This window comes from Tachysurus fulvidraco, chromosome 14 (assembly GCF_022655615.1).
Source record: "Tachysurus fulvidraco isolate hzauxx_2018 chromosome 14, HZAU_PFXX_2.0, whole genome shotgun sequence".
In the NCBI taxonomy this organism is placed as follows: Eukaryota; Metazoa; Chordata; class Actinopteri; order Siluriformes; family Bagridae; genus Tachysurus; species Tachysurus fulvidraco.
The window spans coordinates 3,878,309-3,902,682 of record NC_062531.1 but is presented as its reverse complement, the minus strand read 5'-3'; the positions used below and the strand labels follow the sequence as shown (position 1 = coordinate 3,902,682).

Below are 24,374 nucleotides of genomic sequence, written 5' to 3'. Positions count from 1 at the left end.
GAGCACACCGTCAAATTTTGTTCCGTTTTGCATGGATTATTTAATTATTGACAAATATATTGTGTCTGAATGCATTTGAAATCCTTTTCAAAATTTAGTTTAACTTCACAGCCTGGGCAAAGTAGTATTGTCCACTCTAGTCGCTGGTACGTGTTAGAAAATACATTTAAGCATCATTTAATAATTGTCACATAAAAGACTCTGACAATTTGATGGTAGCTCGCCAAACTCCCGGGGGATGCACTTATTTCCAGGGATTTCAGAACAGCGTAACAGATATTGCATCATCGGGTAGGCGTGGCCTATTTGATAATCCAACCCTAACCCTAGTTTTTGGTTGTTTATTTGTTTTCTAAAATAAATCTACCTGTATGACTGTTTTGTCCTTCGTAGTACGTTGTTTGTTTTTGAAAGAGGGCGTTTTTCCAAGACCTCCGGAAACACGCACACTTTACGTCGTGGTAACGAAACACCTGGAATTAAGCGAATGCCGAACTGCCGGAGAACATCCGGAAAGATGTGAACCATTTCCTTCTTAACCAACTCACACCTGGAAAAAATGTTGTCACTCTGACCGGTTTACAGATAAAACAAGTGTGAAGACATTCTAATGTTATCTACAGAAACAGGATCGATTTCAACAAGCCAGCTGAAGTTGTACGTTGTACATTTCTATACATTTCTGTAACTGTTCGGACGGCGAGGCCGATTCTTTTATGTTTGCTAAATACTGAAGACATCTAGCCTTCAGATGAATATCAGATGATAGAGAGTTCAGCTTTCATTTCAGGATGTTTACTAAATCTTACGACTAAGAACAGTCATAAAGCTTCACGCTGTTGTTAAAGCTTCTTTTGCGCCCGTCTCCCCTCCAGGAGGTGAAATGCTGTTCGGTTGGGTTTAAGGTTTAACGGGTGACGTCGCCGGTCTAAATCCTTCCCCTTTTACCCCTGATGGAGTCCTCTGTTGAATTGGCAGTGTGTTTTCGGTGATTGTCTGGCTGCATGATGAAGTCCCTCCCAATTAGATTAGATTAATTTCTCTGTAAATTGACATCATCAATAAAGATTAGTGAGCCTGGTCCAGAAGCAGCCATGCAAGCCCAAGCCATAAGACTATCTCCACTGTGCTTGACTGATGAGCTTATATGTTTTGCATCTCCAGACATTAGTCTTTCCTTCACATAGGTAGAGTTTAATCTTAAAGAAGGTTAAAGAATCCCATGGCTGAAAAGTAGTCTGTATCCTTGCCTCAATATTTCTGCTCTCCGAGCTCTCTTCTTCTTTTTTTGTGGTTTTTCCTTCGCAGCTCTCACAATGTTTCTCTCATGGCCTGTTTTCCTTGGCTGACCTGTTCCGTGTCTGGTTGTTAGTACACCTGTGGTTTCTTTCTTTGTTCGGCGCATTTTCAAATTGTACTATTACGGCTCTGGCGTATTTTCGGCTCTTTTCTCGGCTACGGGATGGCTTGCTTCTCCCTCACAGACAGCATGGGATTCAGTTTGGTTTATCCTTTTTAATATCAGATTAAGTCTGCACAGGAAATCTCAGAAATCATACCGACAGCAGACCTTTGGAGCTTTTAATTGTTCGATCAATCAATCTAACAGCATACAACAAGTCCCTGTCACATGGTCCGATGTTTCTGGTCATTTAGGGTTTTTTTTACACCTGGTCACTTCATGTGTTTTCTGTGATCAGATAGTTATCCGATGGTAAAAAGACCAGGTCTAAATTCCCTCCGAAAAGTTTTCGAGACGGATATAAATCTGATCGTTCGAACCCCTTCAGGAGGTGGTCTGGGACGCGTTTCAGACGAAACAGGACAGGTGTAAATGAATGTGGTTGTTCAAGCCACATATGTCAGCGCTATACTCCTCCCAAACGGAAGTACGTCACTCGCAAGTGCTGGCTCCGATCTTTCACCCAGGCGTCTCGTTGGGTCTTAAAACGCGCTGCTGCCGCCAGCGAAAATGCAGCAAACAGTAAATGCTGTTTTTTGTAGCATAACCATCGTAACGAGTTTTCTCGTCTTCTTTTAGATCGCATTCTGAAAAGCGCATACACCAAAGCGTGTTCCATTACAATTACCCCGGAAATGAGGTCAAATATATTTGCATTTTGGACGGGAGTAGAAAGATCGGACCGATATCCGATCGCCGAGACGTAAATGCCTGATGTAAATGGAACAGTTTTAACAAATCAGATAGCTATCAGATCAGAGAAAACACACAAAGTGACCGGGTGTAAAAAGGCCCTTAGAGAAGGTGTCGGTTCAAACAAAACGTTCCAGCGTTTAAGTAATTTAACACGTCTAGACGTGAATATCAGGAATTTGTATTAAATTTCTGATCTATGGTCTCGTGATCATCGTTTGATCTAAATAAAATCCGGTCCTTCCAGAAGCGAATGTAAGATGAAGTGTGTTGAATATATCTTATATATTAGTGTATATCCAATGCTGGAAAAAAAAAAAAACCACTCACACGCAATCCACGCAAACACAATCACACACATCTCACATGATCACACACATCCCTTCGGGCCGGATCAGGCAGAGCGCGGCTGGCAGACATTCCTCACAGCGATAGCGACCCGAACGAGCTAGATCATAAACCACCAACGGTTGACACACACAAACATTACACACTCACATTTACACACCCCATTACAGCAGTGATGCGGTCTTAAAGAAGCTCCCCACCGTGCGCACATTTAGCGGCTATAAAGTACAAAACCGACGGCGACAAATGATCGCCTGTCTCCGTGGGGCTCGAAGAGAGAGACTGGGGTTGATAAGAAGACTTGCCACATTTCCTTTTTTTCTTGGGTGAAAATACAGATTGTTTTTTCTGCCTCTGAGTAAGAGGGTAAGAAGAACACGCCTCCCCGTGGTACGTTTACCTTCGACTGGAGCCGTGAAGGAACATGTCGAGAAGCTAAAGCAATCACTGCAGATTTTCCCTGCTTCAACACGCACGATCAAACACCCTGAGAGTTCTGTAACTAGCCGCCAGGCCCTTATTATTATTACCAGGGCTAAGAGTTGTGCTCATGACATAGTGTTAAGTTTCATTTGTTACATTTACCTAACTTTCTTTTTTAAAAATGAACAAGCAAGATGTTTTGCTTGTTCTGCTCACGACGGATTCTTAGTTGATTCGCTCAGGCTGCTAATCGCCCGCACGATCGCATTTCGAGGAAGTCACGTTCTTTTTGACTCCGCTGATAATTTTAGAGTTGCTCAAACAGATAATCTTCTGGAGGAAACTGACTCAGTGTCTCTTAACATAAACGTGACAAACCACATACTAAATATATTTAGCCGCCAAACTGTAAGTGTGATAAAACACGACATGACATGCCGCTGTAGGAAAATAACCAGCATCGAGGTGATGTAAAGTGAAGTTACTGTTACCAAACCAACGGTTCATTATTTACCAAAAACTTTCCACAACATTTTCAAACTTTCACCTGTTACAAACTACTGTCCAAGCTGCTGAGCAATCGGGACGGAGATTTAACGGTTCAGTGGTGTTCTAGTGTCCCGGTGTCGCTTGCATACAATGACTGTGGGCAGCTCTGTTTGCAGAAAACTCCTGAAACTCGAGAGATGATGTTGCAGTATGTTGTAGGTGTTTCTATGGTAACCCTGTGTTAATAAAAGCCGAGTGTAAATGAGCTAGACGGACAAAACGCTAACGTTTTTACGCAGAGGAGAGATGTGTGTTCTCTATAATGTTACACATACATTTTTGTTCTTGTATACTATGTATATTATATTATGTCTTCATTCTTTACATACAGTATATTTTGCTGCTGTAACAGAGAAATGTCCCCATTGTGGGACGAATAAAGGTAAATCTTATCTTATTCATTAAAGTGTAAATCTTTTGCTTCTCATCCTTCAGCTAAATGATAGCTTTTAGCTTTTACTTCCTTTTTTTAATGTACATTTTTAGCAAATTGACAAAGCTTTGCTATACATTTACATTTACAGCATTTGGCAGAAATATATATAGCCAACAGTCTCTCTCTCTCTCTCTCTCTCTCTCTCTCTCTCTCTCTCTCTCTCTCAGTCTCTCTCTCTCTCTCAGTCTCTCTCTCTCAGTCTCTCTCTCTCAGTCTCAGTCTCTCAGTCTCAGTCTCTCTCTCTCTCTCTCTCTCAGTCTCTCTCTCTCAGTCTCTCTCTCTCAGTCTCAGTCTCTCTCTCTCTGTGACTCTCTCTGTCTCTGTCACTCTCTCTCTGTCTCTCACTCTCTCTCTCTCTCTCTCTCTCTCTCTCAGTCTCTCTCTGTCTCTGTCACTCTCTCTCTGTCTCTGTCACTCTCTCTCTGTCTCTCACTCTCTCTCTCACTCTCTCAATCTCTCACTCACTCTCTCAATCTCTCACTCTCGCAATCTCTCTCTCTGTCTCACTCGGTCTCTCTTTGTCTCTCTCTCAATCTCTCACTCTTCTCAGTCTCTCTCTCTGTCGCTCTCTCTCTCTCTCCTCTCAGTCTCTCTTTCTCTCTCTCAGTCTCTCCTCTCTCTCTCTCAGTCTCTCTCTCAGTCTCTCTCTCAGTCTCTCTCTCAGTCTCTCTCTCAGTCTCTCTCTCTCAGTCTCTCTGTTTCAGTCTCTGTCTCTCTGTCTCTGTCTCTCTGTCTCTCTCTCTCTCTCCCCCTCTCCACTATAGTTCTGTCCAACTTTAGCTACCTTTGAAAGCTGATCTTTTGGCCTTTTTTTTTTTTTTTTGAAAATTGCCCTTGACCCGAGAGAAATGCAACTCAACTCCATCTTTGAAGTCAAATGGATGTTCTGGGTTACACAAAAGCACACTGTGCTGTGGTAATACAATCTAATGCACAGAGAGAAACTATGTAGAGTGTTATGTATTAAACAAGGTCGCACTCATTTCTGTATAAACACGACTGAGTAAAACCTGTCCGAGGAACTGAGTGTTTGACCCGTCGGTCACTTTTGATGCGTTCATTTTTTAGAAACAGCGGGGGTTAAAAAAATGACCTTCAATAAATCAACAGAAAAGACTCTTAGCTTTAATACTTAAAATACCTTTATACTTAAATAGAATTCTTACATATATGTGAGATGTAAATAATGTTGCCTTACAAATTCTTCCAAAAGTCCTGTAGAATTAATGACAAATAATATCTGATGGAATGTGATCAGGTAAGCCAAGCTTGCACATTAACGCGTACTAAGAGGGACAAAACAAACAAATCGGTATCTATTTTTAAGATGTAGCGCATGTGTTTGTGCGGTTGACAGGAAGTCAGGAAGTTGTTTCCGTTGCTCTGTCCTCATCTTACATACCATATACGCATACAGGATGCTACTGTGGTTAGATTCTGTATTCTCTTGATCACTATGTAGTTAGCACAGGAGTTATATGATGGACTCAACTTTACGTCACATTTAAGACCATATGATGTTCCTGCAAATGCAGGCCACATGATCTCATTTCCCAGAGTTAAAGTTGGGGTGTACAATGTTGGAGAAATGCTTCACAAAACCGAGTCGGGCCGATAAACAAAACAAACGTGTAGCCAATGAGCAGAAAGAGGCATGTCTTGTCAATATGTGGCGGAGAGAGTGTTCAGGGCGCATGTGTGACATTAGCAGAAAGCGATTGAAACATTGACATGGAGAATAAAAACCAAAAGCGAAGAAAGGCTTACGATAAGGCAAGAAGTAGGACTGTGTTAATATAGGATCCGCTTTCCAGCGCTGGAGAGAACTGAAGGAGCAGGAAGGCCTGCGATGGGATGCCGAGGTCGCTTTTTTCCTTCTCGATAGGTGAGTAACGTTGGTTTTGCTTTGTTACACAGAACTAATATATGCCTTTGTCCTTTACATGATTATGCTTGTGTGTCATTTTTGCTTGTTTGTTTATCTGCAATTGTATTGTTCTTCCCTTCAGCTATGATAAAGACACATTTCTTTCCATTAGTCGCCTGGGTTACGTATGTATGTGTGGGCGGAGCTATCGATACAGGGGTGGGACCCATTTGGGTTAGGGGCGTGTTTGTTTTGGTGATTTCAAATGTCGACATTGGCTTTCAAACAAAGGAGACCCTGCCTTTAAGCAACTTTTCCAGTGTGTTTTTACATATAACTCTCTATCTCTATCTGCTTAATATGACATATTTATGAAACACTCGGTCAGATCGACTGCGCTCTTACTGACACAGACACACAAGAGATATGACTGCGTATACACACAACAAATACAACTTACAAATGATGCACCTATTAACGCATGTACTTTATATGCTCTTTTTAGAAGCCATGCACAAGTACACACACACACACACACACGCACCACATTTTACCTTATAAAGTTGTCCACTCTTGTCTCCCAGGAGCGCAATGGTGTGGCCAGACTCAGTTGCTACGGCGACAGCAGTGAGCTGCGTTTCCCATGTGATAGCGGGCGTGGCTTGAAGTGGCACTGAACTGGCGATGGGGCTAGGGGTGTGCTCGCCTCCGCACGGGTACTCGGACACAGATGTCTGTACACACGTACAAAACAAAACACACACACAGTGAGGTGACACACTCGATACACCGGTCTAACAGTTTTATTCTCAGTCACAGCATTTTGAATCACATCACGATGGCGATCCATTATCCTGCAGTGATAGCTGTGTTCTTACACCGCATCTGTTACCTTTCTCGACAACACGCCAGATGCTGTTCACACCTTTCCAAGACTTAACTGCACGGGGGGGGTAAATGTGCTCGGCTAAAGTTTGACACACGTAGCACGTTCATATGCGTACGCATGTACATATGTAGCACATACAAATCGCCCCTTTAATGTGTCACAAACGTAACGGATCGCGCTGTCGGTTTCTCGGTCCGGCGAGGAGACAGTTTACTTACTTAAGATGGGTTTATAGGGAGAAGGTTGTCAAATCCAGCCTTTAATTTTTTTGAGACACAAGAGCAATAAAAATGAGAACCATGGTTACTTGAATTTGAATTGCATTTTAATCAGAATTTCGCCGTGAACTAACCGTCCAATCAGTCGATGTGAAATTAGACCCAATTTCCCTGTAATCCTCCTCTCCGTGCCATGCGGGAGTCTGGAGTCGTGAAAGGTTTGGTCTGTGAAGTTTAGTTCTTTCATTTTAGAAGAGATTCACACGGTCAGTGCAGCATGTGAGCCTCAAACCTCATACTTAAATCATTACCCACTCACCTCAGGCCGTGATGTGGTGTCTCAAACAGACTTGTTTATGTGATTTCTGACCCTGTATGACACATTGATCTCTAGACAAAAAAATAGAAGTAGCAGCCATCGCTTTCCTTCTCAGCACACGGTCCGCTATAAGATGTGGCCCCAAATTTAAATTGTATGTTAAAAGTGGTTCGCACAATGAATTGTATATTGGAGTTTTTATCACACGTATTTTGCTATCTGTGCTGTTTTTATGTACAAATAACAGCAAGTTACCTAAATTCTGTCTTTTCATGTGTTGATTTATGATGCAGCCTGCACAATGCTAAACTGGAGGATATAATCTTCTCTTCTGCCCCTTTTCCACCGAGGCAGTTTGAGTGCTGGTTCTGAGCCAGAGTCTAATTTAGAACCGGTTCTTGTTTTTTTTCGACAGCCAAAACACCGGCTCTGAACCAGGAAAAGTGGTTCTTAAGTTGCACCAAAACGTTGCTGGTCTAGACTTAAGAATCTCTTGTGTCTGGGGGCAGGGCTACAGTTAGCGCATTTGATAATGTACCTTAAGTATACTGATGTTTAATACACTTTTACTTTACCGCAATATGATCAGTTATCAGCACACATGATAGTAGGTAGCTATATGCTAAGGCTAAATTTTTTCTGTGTTAACGATAAAATAACGTTATGTACTTTCTCGATTACAACCTCAGTTTATACAAATTACACGGAGCTGCACGTACACGCTGGATTCGCCGCTTCTGGATGCCAATGTAGGTTCACAAAGCCGTGAGCATTAACGGTAAAGCAACATCCGCCATTGTTGATGTTGTGTTTGCCGCGGGTGCGCTAACGTTGCTAGGAAACGTGAAACGTATACAGTGACGCTCTGTGTTGGCTCTCTAGCCCATGGAAAGGCAAACCGGTTCTTAGAAGGTTCGCCAGTGGAACCAACTTTGAACCAGCACCGGCACTAGCTCTGAACTATCACCCGGTTCTTTTTGGTGGAAAAAGGGGCATTACTAGCTACCTAAGGCCTGGTAACTGCAGTGCAATGCCAAATCAGAAAACTTCAGACACAAACCGTGGCTGGCTGATGGATTATACTCAGTGAAAGAAAACAGGGAATATTCCATTTTGCCCAAACGCTACCTTTAATCTTTTCGCTGCATAGAGTAAGGCAAGCAATTGTCCATATAAATAATCAAACCTGCCTCTGAAATTAAAATCCAGCACCGTGCACGATGTGTCCACCGAGTCCTTGCACTTTTCTCCTTATGTAAAGTAAAAAAAAAAACACTCTGCAATGTGACTGAGAAATGTTTGCAAATTAACCCTGAGTAAATGAACGTGTAACCTCCTGTTCCTTCGCTGTGCCAGCTGCTGACTCTAAATGCCTCCTTGTCCTCAGCTGGCAGGAAAAAAAAACCCATTGCGGTGACTAATAATGATTAATAATTCAGGAAGAATGTTAAATATTAAGTGTGAAAGGATGACAAAAAAAAAAACAGGTGTGGAGTGAAGCTACTTACAGAAGCTTCCAGTAAAAACATGGATCCCTGCACCCACCCTGTACCCCGAGGGAGGCACCATCAGGTGCTATTCATCTCGCTCTGAGACGTAAATCGATACGATCATTAGGAGTTAAGGAAAATAAAAGGGGCTGAGAGGAAAGAAGGGCAAACACACGTGACTCCATAAGCCGTTTTGCCTTCGTAACACCCACACCCACTTTGATGAACCTCATGGTAGCTAAACATGAGGCCTAGTTTATGCTTGTTGGATTTATACTTGCATGAGGAGGCCCATGGGAAAGCAGTATAATAACGGTTGATATGGCTGTTGACTTTGGCACCAGGCAACCGTGTGTCATTTTTTTTTATCGCTGCGACTGTGCACTTTTCGGACAAAGTATAAAGCAGGCTTAAAGAATTGGGAATAGAGAGTTGCCAAGTGGGAAAAGAAATCTCTCAGTAATTTGGGCTCCATGGGAGCAAGATTGTCCACGCTCTCTGCGTGGGGTCGGACGACATACCGTCTCTCTTGCCGGTCGTTCACAGCGACTGTGAGTTAGTGTGTGTGGAAGAGAGGGAAGGATAGGAAGGTGCTTTCCTCTGGGTCTGTTACTCTGCTCTGTGACACAGCACAAGCAGTCGTTTTAAAAAAAAAGAAGAAGATGCATTTGGCTGGATTCACGTCGTTTCAGAAGTGTGTCGCAAAATCTATTCCCCAGCATGAGGAACGTTTCCCTGACCGGCAAGTGCTACTCGTGTGTCACTTTGTTTTGAGTCGACGCCATCTGCTTTTGTTCGTCAAGCTAAGTTCTGTTTCTAGTCGTCTCGTTGGTTAAGTGGATCAGTTTGTCTATTTATACCCTGCTCTTTCCTTGTCTCCCGTGTGACAGGATGTCGGGTGTCCTTTTATATCCTGCGTCTGTGTTTATTCGTGTTTGTCAATTACCTGAGTTATCTTTTAGGCTTGATGTGATCTGCCTGTGTGTTTGAGCCCTGATGTTCTGGATTACACCTGATAAACCTCGCTCTGATTTTAAGCACTTGTGTTTTGCCTTCGCTAATCGTGCAGTACGCTCACAAAAAAAAAAAAAAAACATTTTTCAAAAAATACTGTATACTGGTTGCCAGTATTACTAATTATACCCCAGGGTGTATATGAAATTTGGGAGTCAGTGGTGATATGCTGAAGCTTCTCATTTGGTGTGAGGAAAAAAAGGTGAGGAAATGATTTTTCACTGAATTAAAAAAAAATATATTGTTGGCAAATGCACACATAAATCTCTGGGTTACTGATTAGAAAATTGGAGGTTCGAGCACCAGTGCTGCTAAACCACTATTTGGGCCCTTGATGAAGGCCCTCAATCCTCTTTGCTCCAGGGGAACCGTATGGCTGACCCATGTGCTCTGACCCCAAGTTGAAATATGTGAAGAAAACAATTCCACTGTGCTGTAATTAATATATATGTGACAGATAAAACGTTACTCCCCCATCCAGAAAGTCAAGCGCAACTAGGGCTGGGCGATATGGCTGAAAACTGTATCGCGATATCAGTGTTTCATATCGGTCGATATCGATAATTATCGATATTTTTTATGACCCATTTAAAATAAGGACCAGGAGAAAAATCTATTACGTTTAAACATTTTTATTTTAAACTTAACCTTCCTCTGATCAGAATCCCCTCAGTTATTAAGACAGAAATGTCAACAACTATGGAAAACAAAGAATAAAAAAAATCGAACGTTTTCTCGAACACATTTTTTATTGATATCGATCACGTGTCTATCGCGATACATATCGTTATGGTTTTATCGCCCAGCCCTAAGCACAAGATGTTAATAACACAAAAACCCACAGTCCAAAGTCTCACTAACCTTATAAGCAACATAAAACTAATGGAAATGCCTAGGGGGAAAAAAAGTGCAAACTATTTCTTCCCATTAAAGAGACAGGTCAGTGGCTGCAGGATTCTAATTAGTGACCGTAGGCTGAAGTACTGATCTATATTTTGCCACTGCGGATTATATTCTTTTGCTCTTTCTCTATTTCCTTCTAAAAAACTTGTATCCTCTGTTCATTTGCTGAGATAACTCTTTATACGTGCCTAAATCGTCCACCCCGTCACGATTAACGTGACACATGACAACCCTACATAATGTACAGAAGTTGCCTTCTTGAAAAAATAGAAAAAAAATCACTCTTCTTTATCTCTGAGTGTCTCTTTTGCCCCTTTTTTTTTATTCACTCGTTAATAATTAAAGAAAGCCACCTTTCGTTACGACTCTTTTGTTAGAATGAGCACCCACAACAGCCAGGCGATGAAGCGGAGCTACTGTTTACAACCCAGAAGTGCGTTATTGTTCGTCTTATACGAGAACCATTTTTTTAATATATTAATTAATGAACACCACTTTTTTTTACAGTTGCATTTAATCTTGTGCAACATGAGACAAGTTCATTCCTTTTATCACTTACGTTACAAGTAAGAAACGGTTGTTCTCTCACCAGCCTTTCTTTTGTTCTCTATCTTGAAGATAAGATAAAAACTCCTCTGTGGTGGAAAAATGCACTTACACCGGAGACTAATGATATTAACGATATATGTATCCTTCATCATAATGCTGCACTGTCGTTCCTTTTCCTTTACAACACGTTCGTTAGTCTGTTTATTATGAGCCTCGTTAGTTTGTGTACGATGTACATGTTAGTCCCTGTGAATGAGCAAATATGACAGAAACTATAACGTATTAGATCAAAGAGCCACAGTTATTAAAATGAATCACCGTCTGACCAATCAGATTTGATTAGTTAATAAAGGGTGTATTCCCCTAAAAAATCCAACACACACACACACACACACACACACACACACACACACACACACACACACACACACACACACACACACACACACACACACACACACACACACACACACACTACTTCTCCCCTGTTTATACTGGTATTGTGCCAAGCATTACTGGGAGGTGTATGTTCTAGGTTAGTGTTACTCTAGAACCGCAGCTGTTCGATAGACACACAATAGCTGGGTGTAGAGAAATAGGGGTGGCTGCTGAGCGCTGGCATGCGATTAAAGTCGACCCAGAACACACATGCAGACACACACACACACAGACACGTGTATGGACATAGAAACTTAACTCTCCTGTTCCTTTCACATCTACACCTTTAAAACCTGTGTTAAGATGAAGATGATGGTGACACAGAGATGAGTACAGTGTTCACAAAGCAGTGTTCGCTGCTTGAGGTTATAAATTAAACCCAAACTGGAGCTGAAGGAGCCTGGGTGTGTAGTGTTTATGTTATAAACGTCTCTGTGGTGACAGTGTCCGCTTCGTTACAGGCTCGGTGGTCAGTGTGGGTTTGTGGTGGGTGTTAACAGCATATATATATATGTGCTGAGATTGTATCGACGGTCAAAGAGTGAATTAAGAATGGAAAAGGAGATTAAAGGTCAGTAGTCCATTGTAGGTGTGCTAGTGCATATTTGTGTGTGTGTGTGTGTGTGTGTGTGTGTTTATGTGTGTGTGTGTGTGTAGGCCAGTGAAAGGTGAGCTCATGGGATGTGGGTCAGCACAACTCGAACCAGCTGCAGCGCTAAGCTGGATTTACCCCCCCAACCTCTCCCTCTCTCTCTCTCACACACACACACACACACACACACACACACACACACACACACAAACACACAAACACACACACACTATTTCTTATGCCTACACTCATACACTCAAAAGACCCCTAGCATATAAAGCTCTCTCTCTGCTGTAAGACAATGTCCATTGTCAAATGCACTATACAAATAAATTGAATTGAAACTTGAACATAAAATAAACCTCTATTTCTGAGCACACATACTGTACATACACAAACAAACACAAAATAAACCTCTTTTTGTAACACCCCCCCCCACACACACACAGTCGCAAGCTCTTTCTTACAGACACGCCCCGCTTTGTGTCTTCCTCCCCCAACATCCCATTAAAAGCCCCTATGTGACCCCCCCCCCTTCCTTTCACACATGCCTAAACCAGAACATCCCATTTTTTTAATTTTCCCATCCGTTCCTGAGATAAAACAGTGCTTTCTTCTCTGCGAGTGCGTGGGAGTGATTTTTTATTTTTTTTTTTGTATTCATCCATTTATTTATTTATTTATTTATTTATTGCACACGCACTCCAATGGTATCAATATTTAAATATCTTTCACGCTGTTCACTATTACTGTACGAGCTTCGTATCGCACGGACGTTTCCTGTTACAGATTATTAACCAAGGACACGGATGGGCGAAACCCATTTCTTTAATGTGTTCACACAGTAATCACTCGATCGATGGACCGAATTATTATTTGTTGTGTTATTAATTTTTAGGTTTCTGCATTACAAAAAATAAAGGACGGCTCTTTATTCGTTTAAAGCAGCTATTTTTACCGAGGGATCGCGCTGTGGTCACGTGCTGCCGGAAATACAGGAAAAACTCCTGACTCAGTTCCTGACTGAAAACCGGTGAGATCAAGTCACGATGGTAAGCGGATAATTCGGAAACGATTTATAACAGGATTGCCAACTGTTCAGTGAGTCAAAAACCAAACATGTCCGAACACACATTTAAGGTCAAAATGCTTCTTCTAGATTTGCTTTTTAGTTCCAAATTTCTCATTAATTAAACTTTACTCTTCGATTATGACGGAGAGAAAAAGGCCGTTCTTCGTTCGTCTAAATAAAACTTATTTACTATATAATGTTTTTCTCCATACACGCTGATCTGTAGCTAACGTACTATACGGACAAATATTTTGCAATAAAGTTTAAATCACACATTTATACAGAATGCCTCCGGGGCTGTAGCAGTACAATTCCCATTCACTGGAACTAAGAGACTCAAACACTGTTCCAGCATGACAACGCATGGTGACTCAGTGTCCTGGACAGAGCGCTGACTCTGACTCAACCGTACTGAATGCCATACTTTGGAAAGAAACTGGAACACCGACTGCTCCCCGGATCTCTGCACCACCTTGACACCGGGGTCTGATCTCTCTAATGATCTTGATGCTAAATGAACACAACTTTCTACAGCCACGATATAGCGCTGTAACTCTAGCTTTGGCTTGGAAAGATGGTGTTATGGCGACTAGTAGCTGCTTTCGAGTGTATTTCTGTATGGACATCGATATCAGTGGTCTTACAGTATGGAACGGTCGAGGAATTCGTTCCAGTGTTACAGTCGCACTCCCACACACACACACACACACACACACACACACACACACACACACACACACACACACACACACACACACACACACTCCTACAGTGCTGTGCAGATTAATGCTGTGTCTGGCAGCTTGAGCTTAATCTATGTCAGCGCTGAGGCAGCTGCCCTCTCTCTGCTCTACATGGCCGTGATGTGAGCCGAGACAACCCTGATGAGTCCTCCCCGTACGTTCCACACTGTAACACCTCTTCACCTCGCTGTCACACTCTGACCCTGTTAATGGGCTCAAAATGGTCAACCAGACCTAAGTAAAAAAAGTGAAGAAATCTCCAGGCAGAGTGTCAGGCAACAGTCTCAGTACTGTAGTATGAGACGATGCCGGATCGTTCTCGTTCCAAATACAGTACGCAAAACGACACAGAACCGTCCTGTGACCATATGCTCCAAGATACAGAACAGTTTTTCATTTAAGAGCTTTGATTAGCTCCTGCATCACCTTTTATAGTATAATATGCTAATGCACAGTAAACCAACCCCGAAATGCGACTTTGACAAATTACCAGCCCAAGGCCATTTTTTCTAACGCAATCATGAGGTAACCCACGCAAACTGGAAGCAATACACAATAGAAACGTCTCTTACCCACTTTTTCTTATTCGGCTTCAGATGATTTAAACGGTGATTTATATTTTGATATACTTTTATAATAATTATTTAAAGAATAAACCAGTCATAATTGTGCCACTGGTTTTAGCCATTAAAAACTTTCCTGTTTCTAGTGTCATTTTAAACCAGTATTTAAAATGAACACACACACACACACACACACACACACACACACACACACACACACACACACACACACACACACGTGCACACATACAGCAAACACATCCACCGTGTGATTTACACACTAGCAATTAAACTAATTCATTAATAAGTTTTTTATTAACAGCTTTATCCCGATCAGGGCTGCGAGTCTTTCACACCGGGCATGAGGGAGCGATTGACCTTAGATGGGACGCCAGTCCATGAGCAGGCACATTCACACACTCATTCTCACCCATAAACACACACCCACACCCCTGCATAAACACCTTCCTCACTGGAAACTCATTGGTGCTGTGAGTTAAACTAAACCTTCAGTATAGCAGGAGCCTAAACCTCCCTAACTGCTGCACATTCAATTCTAAATGAATAAAATACATTGAAATATACACATGTACATTAATCCTAAAGTAAAGGGACTCAAACCCCACACAGGACTCAAACGGGACTGCGGTGCGGTTGTGCCGCTCGAAATCCCCTACAAATTCTTCATTTTCTGCGCGCTTGAAAGTCTCAGCGAGCACTGTGCCGTTCGCAAATTACCACGCCGTAGAAATAAATTGTGAAATTATAATATAAACGGGCAGAAAACTGTCCAACCGGATCGGCCTAATTAGGTCTTTATCCGATTCTGTTTATATATGATGATTATGCTTATTTACTACATTAATTATTTTGTCATGGTTCAAAGATGCGACCTTCTAGGATGTAAAGTAGCTCGAACGTCATTTAACGTGAAATTGCAGGCTATTTTGAAACTGAAATACGTTTTGGTTTTGATTTGATTCGTGTTCTGATTAAAAAAACAACAACAATAAAAAAAAACGTTTTTTCTGAATCAGAGAACAAGCTACAAAATTGTTTTGCTCCGGGTGACAACATACAGTGAGCAGTATGAATGATGACTAGGAAAGGATTTGTCTATTCCATGCAGAAACTGCAGTAATAACAACCTTAGGTAATGCGGATATACAGTAATAATATACCCAGTAGCGTTAGCAGTAGTGCAGTCAGGTGCAAACATTCGCTTCTCCCGTGTCTGCGAACCTAAATACCTTGTTGGTTAGACCTTGTTTGTTTTCTCCTAAGGGTGCACAAACTATTGCCCTCAACTGTATTTAGTTAACAGTAAACAATGATACATGCAGCTAAATTGACTCCTTCCTGAAACACAGAAAGTATGTGAGCTTCTTTCCCTTGTGACCTTTTAAAAACCTTTTGCTATTTCCCTCCTTTTCTTAGCAAACTCCAAACCAAGACATCGAGTTGTTGTTTTTTTACTTTCTCACCCTTTGTAAGATAAAAATAGTTTTTTTCTGTTGCATTTTTGAGTCAGAGGAATAATGACATCTGTATGTGTATCGACATATTACGGTGTATACTATTAACACATAATGTCATACAACACACTTAACACATGACTCACCAAAGGAATCTTGAGGCACTTGGAGGAGACCTCGTACGCGATGTAGGCCTCCTGCTCTTTGTCTCCGTTTCCTTCCTGTGTGTAGCACAGAAGCTGTGCCTGCTTCAGTGCCCGATCCAGCTCTTCCATGCTGTACATACACAGAGCCGAGCGGCTCGTGGGAGTGGGGGTCGATGCCTGCCCTGCCGCCATGGCGACAAAGATGGTGTCTTTTCCAAGGTAATTTCCCATCGCGGCCGCCTGTGCCAGGTTGTAGCCTCCGGCGCAACTCAGTGGTACCTCCACGTACGAATAAAAGCTGGGGTCTCCGGCGCAGAGGCGTGATATGTATGTCTGGTAATCGCGGGTTTTCAAAGAATAGCGCCGTGAAAACAGGAAATAAATGTGTGTGCCATGGTGCAGCGCCTTTACAAACTGGTTGTTGTATTTGGAGTAACTTCCCACTACGAGTTTACCCAGTTCCTCGTGTGAAAACGCAGGAGAGGAATGGGACGGCTCGAGGCGGCGCAGCGTGATCGGTGAAATCCCGCCGGATCCTTTGCTAGTGTAACCTCGTCCCACAAGCATGAGCTGTGTGCCCTTGTGCTGAGTGAGCACAGCCACAGTGGAGACCTGAGGGTCATTGGCAGCTACATACTGCGTGTCCACGGGATTGGCTGTTTGGTACAGCACCTGGGACACATTGGCCAGGTTGCGCTTCTCACAGATGCCTTGCAGCACAGTGCCACACACAATCAGGCTCTGTGCTTGTGACCCTTCCTGTTTCTCCAACAGCAGCAGCTGGTTAGTGTTGTTCGTCTGACGGGCCTGGCTGCAGTCTTTAGGCTCAATCGGGGGCAAACAGTCGGGACTGTCCAGGGTGGGCCCTGTTTTGCCCCATGATATGAGCTGGAGGTCAGGGGAGAGGTGGTAGAGCGTGTTAACTGCACCTACGTAGACAGAGCCTGAGCTGGAGTCCAGTAAGAGGTGGTTAAGTCTTGTGTCGTGGAGAGAGATGAAGGTCGGGTGGTTGGTGAGGGCAAAGAGGGGCAGGGGGGGCAACAGCAGGAACAGCACCAATGGCCACCAGCAGATGGCGTGGAGGAGCAGCAGGGGAGCAGCAGCCGGCATGGCGCCCCCTTACCTGAGAGACAGACAGATAGAGAGAGAATATGGTGAGGGGGAAACAAGACAGGAAGGAATTAATTTCTTTTTCTTTTTTTTAAGTAAGTGTTTCAGCGAGAGCAGAAAGGCAAATGCGAGGGAAGACGGAGGGATTTCGTGAATTCAGAAAGAACACAATTGAAACAGACCAAAAGAAAGGAAGAACACTGCAGAAAAAAATAGTGCATGAAAGGAAGGAAACCAAGAGGGGAAAGGGGAGAATGACGGGGATGGAAAGTATGGTACAGTATACGAGAAAGAAAACACATGGAAGGATGATTGGAGGACAGTTGTTGAGGAAGGCGTTGAAAAATAGAGCAACAGAAACAAAAAGAGAGGGAGAGAGGAAGAGAGAGAAAAAGACAATAGTTTGGTTAACACAAACACACAAGAGAGAGAGTATGTTCTCCAATGCCTTAGTATACAACACAAAGCCTTGCTACTTCAATCGGATCTATCTGTTCTTCAAAGTCCCGTCACCTTCAGAGAGACGGCGGAGGACGCCCAGCTACGACCTGGCATCTCTCTCAGCTAGCCTCAATCGAACTGCCTCCTTTCAGACAGAGAAACCCAAAAGCAACTGCTGCGCACGTTAACAAAGGGCAGGTGTGCAAACCATCACCTTATCGTACAAAACAGGTATCTTACAAGACGCTGTTCAGAAAGCTAAAGCACGAGGAGGGACGAAGGCACTAACAGAAGCAAATACTGTACGTTAAGGTGCTGAATTACACATGACCGGTGGTGCAAGTTGGTGCTTCTGGAATTTTTTGTAGCACCAACCTCACAGGTGAAAAGTAATGGCACCCAAAGGAAGATAAAGCGTACAAGAAAACACCATTCTGCTCTGCTTCTCCACCTATGCTTTGGAATGCAACTTTGACTAATTTGTGTTAAAACGCAGAACATTATTTTATTCAGAGAGGGGAAAAAAATGGTATCAAAGGACACCGAGTGAGAGGAAAAAAGAAGGAGAGTGAGAGAGGCATGGGAGGGAAGAGGAGTCATCTTTAATTCATTTGGCAGCAGCAGAAGTCTTGGGGGCCTGCTGCTGCTGCTGCTTCTGCTGCTGCTGCTGTATGAAAGATGAGAGAGTGGAGTTAGCGAGGTCGATCAGTATGCACAACGTTTTACCTCCTCATCTCCCCTCTTCAAAGCCTCAGCTCAGAGAAAGGCCTGTTTGACACGCTAGCCAGATTAGCCACTTCTTTTCAATTAGGCCTGGGCTTTGCGCGATTGGTGAGACACCTTGTTTATAAGGAGTGAAGGCAGAACATCGCCTTCCACACCACGCTTTGGCCTCCCGGTGGCAGACGCTCACATCGGAATGCATTAATGAACCGGATCAAAAGGCTAGAAAAATCTAACCCTCGTCGACCCTCGGTATCGACGACTTTTTAAAGATTTTAAGCTATCTTTTTTCTGGATAGAAGATAGAAATCTTCCTGCATGTGCGATGTTGCTGGGGTTATATTAGTGGATGTGAATGATAGCGGTGAATAGCGGTTTTAAATAGTTTTCCCTGTCTAATTCATTTCATAGTGAATACGCTGTATACCAGCGACTACATTTGAGTAATAATGCAAAAAAAAATTAGCAAAAGTAGTAAGTAAGTAAGTAAGTAAGTAAGTAAGTAAATAAATAAATAGGTCCACACTGTTAGTGTTACGCCATGATTGAGACTCGAGACCAAAAAATAAAAAGAGTAAAAAAGCTGAGACCACCACAGGAGGCCCCACCCTGCCAAATAAATTAAGAACTGTTACTGAGGGGGAAAAAAAGGGTGTGTCGCCTGCAACATCCTCCATGAAATCAAAAGCCAGGAGACAAAACAGATGACAAAACCAGAGGATGTCTACTGGATCCCCACTGCCCGCATACGTGTACGTGCCTTTCTAACCCGGGGAGGAAAGTGTAGCGAACAAAAGGCTGATAAAATAGAGTGCAGGGGGTCTCGCTCGCTGTCAAAACATCCAATTTCATGGCTCAAATTTGAAACGAGCGTTTTCTGCACGATCAGCGTTCAACAATATCTCTGTCTCTCTCTCTCTCTCTCTCTCTGTGTCACACTCTCTTTCTCCCCTCTACACTGTTTCGCTCTCTCTTCTTAAATGATAATAAGCCTTCCAGGGAAAACACACACACACACACACACTCTCGCGCACACACACGAACGCTCGGCTGAGTGACAGAACTTCTTTGTGCGGTGAATTGAAAGAATGGTGGGGGGGGCGGTGTATTGGGAGACGAGCTCTTCCCTACACTTTGGAATGAGCCGTGTTGTTTGACGGGAGGAAAGTAAATGGGGGTTGATTTTTGTTCAGCAGCGTTGTGATAACAGACTCAGTGAAGCTTGAGTTTGAGTCTGCTGAATGACGAGATGCTTTCTCTGACACGGCGCATGGTTAATGGGGGCAGCTGTGCTGAATGCTTCTGAAGAATTTTTTAAGCCTTTAACAGGCTCCGATTCCAAATCTGACCTTTGACTCTGCGGTTACGCCTACTCGTTCCCTAGGCTCTCTCGTTTTCTTTCTCTCGTCTGGTCAGTGGTGTGTTGCGGAGAGCTCGTCTTTGGTGTGTTGCTTAGCTGGCTGTAGAGTGCTGTCAAAATTCCACCCATTTCCCTCAGAAACAGACATCCGGGCAATTATAATGGTGTGTGTGTGTATGTGTGTGTGTGTGTGTGTGTGTGTGTGTGTGTGTGTGTGTGTGTTGCACCATACAATGATAAACGGAAACACAGACACACACCAACCCACACATGCAGAGAATTTTCAGCTGCACAGAGTACTAACATTTCTGGCACCAAACAACTCAACAGCACTGGCCGACAGTTCAGTACCAACGGTTCCAGCTGCCCGAAAGTGACACTAACAAGAACTAATGCGATTCACAGGGTCAACGCTATTCACTGCTACATCCTGCATCATGCAACGGCAATCAAACACCAAATATAATTACAGCTAACGTCAAGATGTTTTGTTCTCCTTAATATGTTTTCCTTATTTTTGGTACTTCAGACGCTTTTTTTAATAAATGACACTCCTCACGCTTGTAACTGCAAACTTTTCCTATTTGTTTCATGTCAGCAGTTCCAAAAAAACAGCAGTTCCTTAATAATGTGCTTGGTGATGAATGAGCTAGGACGTTTAAGAGGTTAATTTCATCACTAATTTCATTGTAGCTAGATAACCGAAAGGCTCAGGCGAATGTTAGGACCGTTTCTGCACTGAAACTAATAATGACGTCGCTCAAGCCTTACTAAGCTTGGTGGAAAATGAACTTGATGTTTTACTGGTTGCTGTTTGGGCCGGTTTTAAAAAAAAAAAAAGAAAGCAGTTCCATACAGACACCGTTAATGGCAGACGCAGTCATACAGACACATACACAAAGCTGAAGGACACTACACAAAGCCTGTACTTCACTTCTAGCTTGGAATGAAAAAGCAGTGTCTCGGTCTGCGTGCGTGCGAGTGTGCGAGTGTGCGTGCGAGTGTTCTGTATGTGTGTGTGACAGTGTGGAAGGAAGAGTGCTTTTGAGGGCACCATGTTGGATTTGAAGAGCCATTTGAACCGCACCCATGTGGCTGGAATCGTAAGTCAATAAAAGCGCCTACTGTCAGCTGTCAAATACCGATCGGTGCACGAATACCGAGGCAGACACACTAACCCGTGCTGCACACTTTCTTTGTGCGTTCGAATCGGAATTTTATTTTGCGTTAGCATAAATTCAATTTATACGACCGACGGATTTAAAATGTGGGAGCCGTGGAAGCGTTATGTTGTATTAGACAGCAACAAATCGCACATTAGCCCCGAGGTTTTTCAGATAATGCTCTTGGGGTAGAGGGCACGCAGCACCGGTGTACAAGTGTGTATCCTGCACGAGCGTGTGTGTGAAGCAGCGGGGGATTTTTTCACCTGGTAATAAAACATGAAAAACTGCTGGAGAGGGAGACAAAGAATTTTACGTACAACACACACACGTGCATTCACGCGCACACACACACGCAAGCATGCACACGCACATACACACACATACACAGAGCAGCAACTGCAACAGCAGCAGGAGGAACATCTCCGGGCAATGAATTCATTCCAGAGACAGCCAGTGATGATTATAGGAAAGCGAGAAAGAGAGTGTATGTGTGTGTGAGTGTGTGAGAGAGAGAGAGAGAGAGAGAGAGAGAGAGAGAGAGAGAGAGAGAGAGAGCAGGAGAAGGGGGCAGACTGGGATTTACAAGTCTCTTTGATGCCAAACATGAGAGTGTCAGCATACCAAGTGTGTGTGTGTGTGTGTGTGTATATGTGAGGGAGAGTGTATGCTTGGGGTGTGCTTGGGGTTTAATCACCACCTCAATGTGATGGAGGAAGCTCATTACCATACTCAACACGGAATGGGTGAAAGAGTGCAGAAGCCGATACTCAAGGAACTACACAACTAGTATAAAAGTGATAAAAGCGAGGAAATAATGTCCCTGGTTAGAAGCAGGAATAAAAGAAGAGATTGAAAAATAGCGAGATTTGCAATGTAACCTCATAAATATTTTATCAGCATGAAACGATACAGTACGTGCAGTTTTCCTAATGTATCACAGGAGGAAGTATCTCTGTCTCTGTTTCCCCCCTTATTTACTCCCCACTGCCTCCACACTCCAAACTCCAACGTTATCTTTTCCTGACTGCTGCAATCTCCCCTTTGTTCATTTCATCCTCATCCTTCCTGCGTGAATATTTTGTGCAACATTTGATAGCACCGAAGCCCTGGTACGAACCTGTGTGCTTATGTGTATGTGAGATAGAGAGAGTGTGTGTGTGTGTGTGTGTGTGTGTGTTTAAAGTGAACACGGTTTAGCAGAGTGTGGTTCGGCTCCTGCAGGAATTTCCAACGGAAGAGGAAGAAAGGAAAAAAAAAAAAAAGATTTGCTGCAGTTCGAGGCTGTCGACCAATCACAGCACGCTCGGGCTAATTATCACCTCTCAGAATAAACAAATATGATGATGACATCTCGTTTTGATGCTAATGACCCTTAATGGGTACTCGGGGAGCGGGGATGGCGTTCTAATAACTCCCTGCGATAAGAAAAAGATTGTAGTGGCGCTGTCGGGTGAGAAAAAGAAAGACTTAACATTTACCGGCAATAAGGCAGCACACTTAATCTTGATTAGGAGCTGAATGTCAGGCCCTGAATGTGAGCTGTTAAAGCTACAAAAAAAAAAAAGAACAGGATCTGAAGATCTGGAGACATCCTTCCATGTGATTATATTAGATATCACCTTGGCTCACGTGTTCACACCAACATGCTTCCTCTCGCTTTCTCTCTCTCTCTCTCACACACACACACACACACACACACACACACACACACACACACACACTCACGCGTGTGCAGCTTGCAGCACATCAGCTTTCATCACCTCCTTGTCAAGCATCTGTGCGTCGTGCTACGACATTAATTATTTGATGGAGCCTGATAAACAGAGCGCTCGACTACAAACCCGGCAGAAAGGTTTATTAGTTCTTACTTACACGGCAAACACACGGTTAGTTGTGCTGAGTATCAACAGCGCCCCGAAATACCGGATAAGATTTGAAACGCTGTCTAATCCAATTCGGTGCATGTTATCTGCAACCGCTGGGAACGCATCCGACTTTGTGAATGTGTGTTACAAGATAGATAAGATGTTGTTGGTCGGTTCAATTAATGACTATTTAAGAGGAAATGTTGGAGATTTTATATGTTAAATGATATAGATTGTCCATATGTGTGTGCGTTGGGTTGTGCATAATAATGCCTTAAAATCTTTTTTTTTTTAAAAAGTTAGTTACACGCTGTTATAGACGAATAATCCATGATAAATTTATGTCACCGTAGTTCCCTAATAACAGCATGTGTTCATCATTATACTGATTCACTTACAGGTACCTTTTGTAAAGTATTATTAAACAACGTCACACTTTTGAACCATTTATCGCGCTGCAAAACGTTAGCTCCTGATATCACATACACTATAACAGCTATAAACACTCGTTTCTTTACGCTTTCTCTCTTTCGTTTTTTCCTCTATCTTGATTTTTTTGTATAAAATAATAACACAGCTCGTCTGTGTTACAGAATAACTTACTGATTGTTACTATAAATGTTAAATAAGCTTTTAACATCAGTGATTATACCATTTTCATCATTAAATAACAAACGGGGGTCACGGTGGCTTAGTGGTTAGCACATTCGCCTCACACCTCCCGATTTGGGGGTTCGATTCCCGCCTCCGCCTTGTGTGTGTGGAGTTTGCATGTTCTCCCCGTGCCTCTGGGGTTTCTTCCGGGTACTCCGGTTTCCTCCCCCGGTCCAAAGACGTGCATGGTAGGTTGATTGGCATCTCTGGAAAATTGTCCGTAGTGTGTGAGTGAATGAGTGTGTGTGTGCCCTGCGATGGGTTGGCACTCCGTCCAGGGTGTATCCTGTCTCGATGTCCGATGACACCTGAGATAGGCACATTCTCCCCGTGACCCGGGAAGTTCGGATAAGCGGTAGAAAATGAATGAACGAATGAAAAATAACAAACCTTTCTGTTTATTATAGTATTAGATTTGATATATCGCATACCATAAGCTGTTACTATAGATACTATAACCGCGTTAAGAGAATCGTTTCATACAGCAGGAACTACAATCTAAGCTGCTGTTATAGATAAATAAGTCAACACTATCTTAACAATCAGACTGAAGAAGGCAACGGTGCTGTGCCACTTTCAGAAAAAGCGGAAAACCCTGCGTCATGAGGCTGTACATACAATATCTCAGGGTTCCACAAAGAGACACACCCTTGTAAGTGCTGCACGCTGTGTAATAACTATGTTATATATGTTATATATATGCCAAACAAACAAGAAACACGTTTCCCCCAAAAAATCCATAACTCACTTAATGTGCTATGTGATTGTAAAGTCTCTAGACTGTTCTTGATATGCATTTGGCTCTCTGCTCATCCTACAGCTGAAATCAGGCGGATGGTGTTTGTTGGAAACAGAGGCCTGGGCTT

The 24,374-nt window shown here is 43.0% G+C and overlaps 1 protein-coding gene across 2 annotated transcripts in view; it reads right to left on the bottom strand.

The window, feature by feature from the left end:
* The window catches only part of plxnb3 (plexin B3), a 128,120-nt gene that overhangs the window by 38,509 nt on the left and 65,237 nt on the right, over nucleotides 1–24,374 (bottom strand). For both annotated transcript variants that reach the window (XM_027151245.2, XM_047823124.1), the window contains exons 2-3: nucleotides 16,190–17,312; nucleotides 6,333–6,512 (exon numbers count right to left, since the gene is read on the bottom strand). In XM_027151245.2, coding sequence (XP_027007046.2) covers nucleotides 6,333–6,512; nucleotides 16,190–17,299 — 1,290 coding nt within the window. In that variant the 5' untranslated portion in view covers nucleotides 17,300–17,312. The remainder of the gene's footprint in view (nucleotides 1–6,332; nucleotides 6,513–16,189; nucleotides 17,313–24,374) is intronic.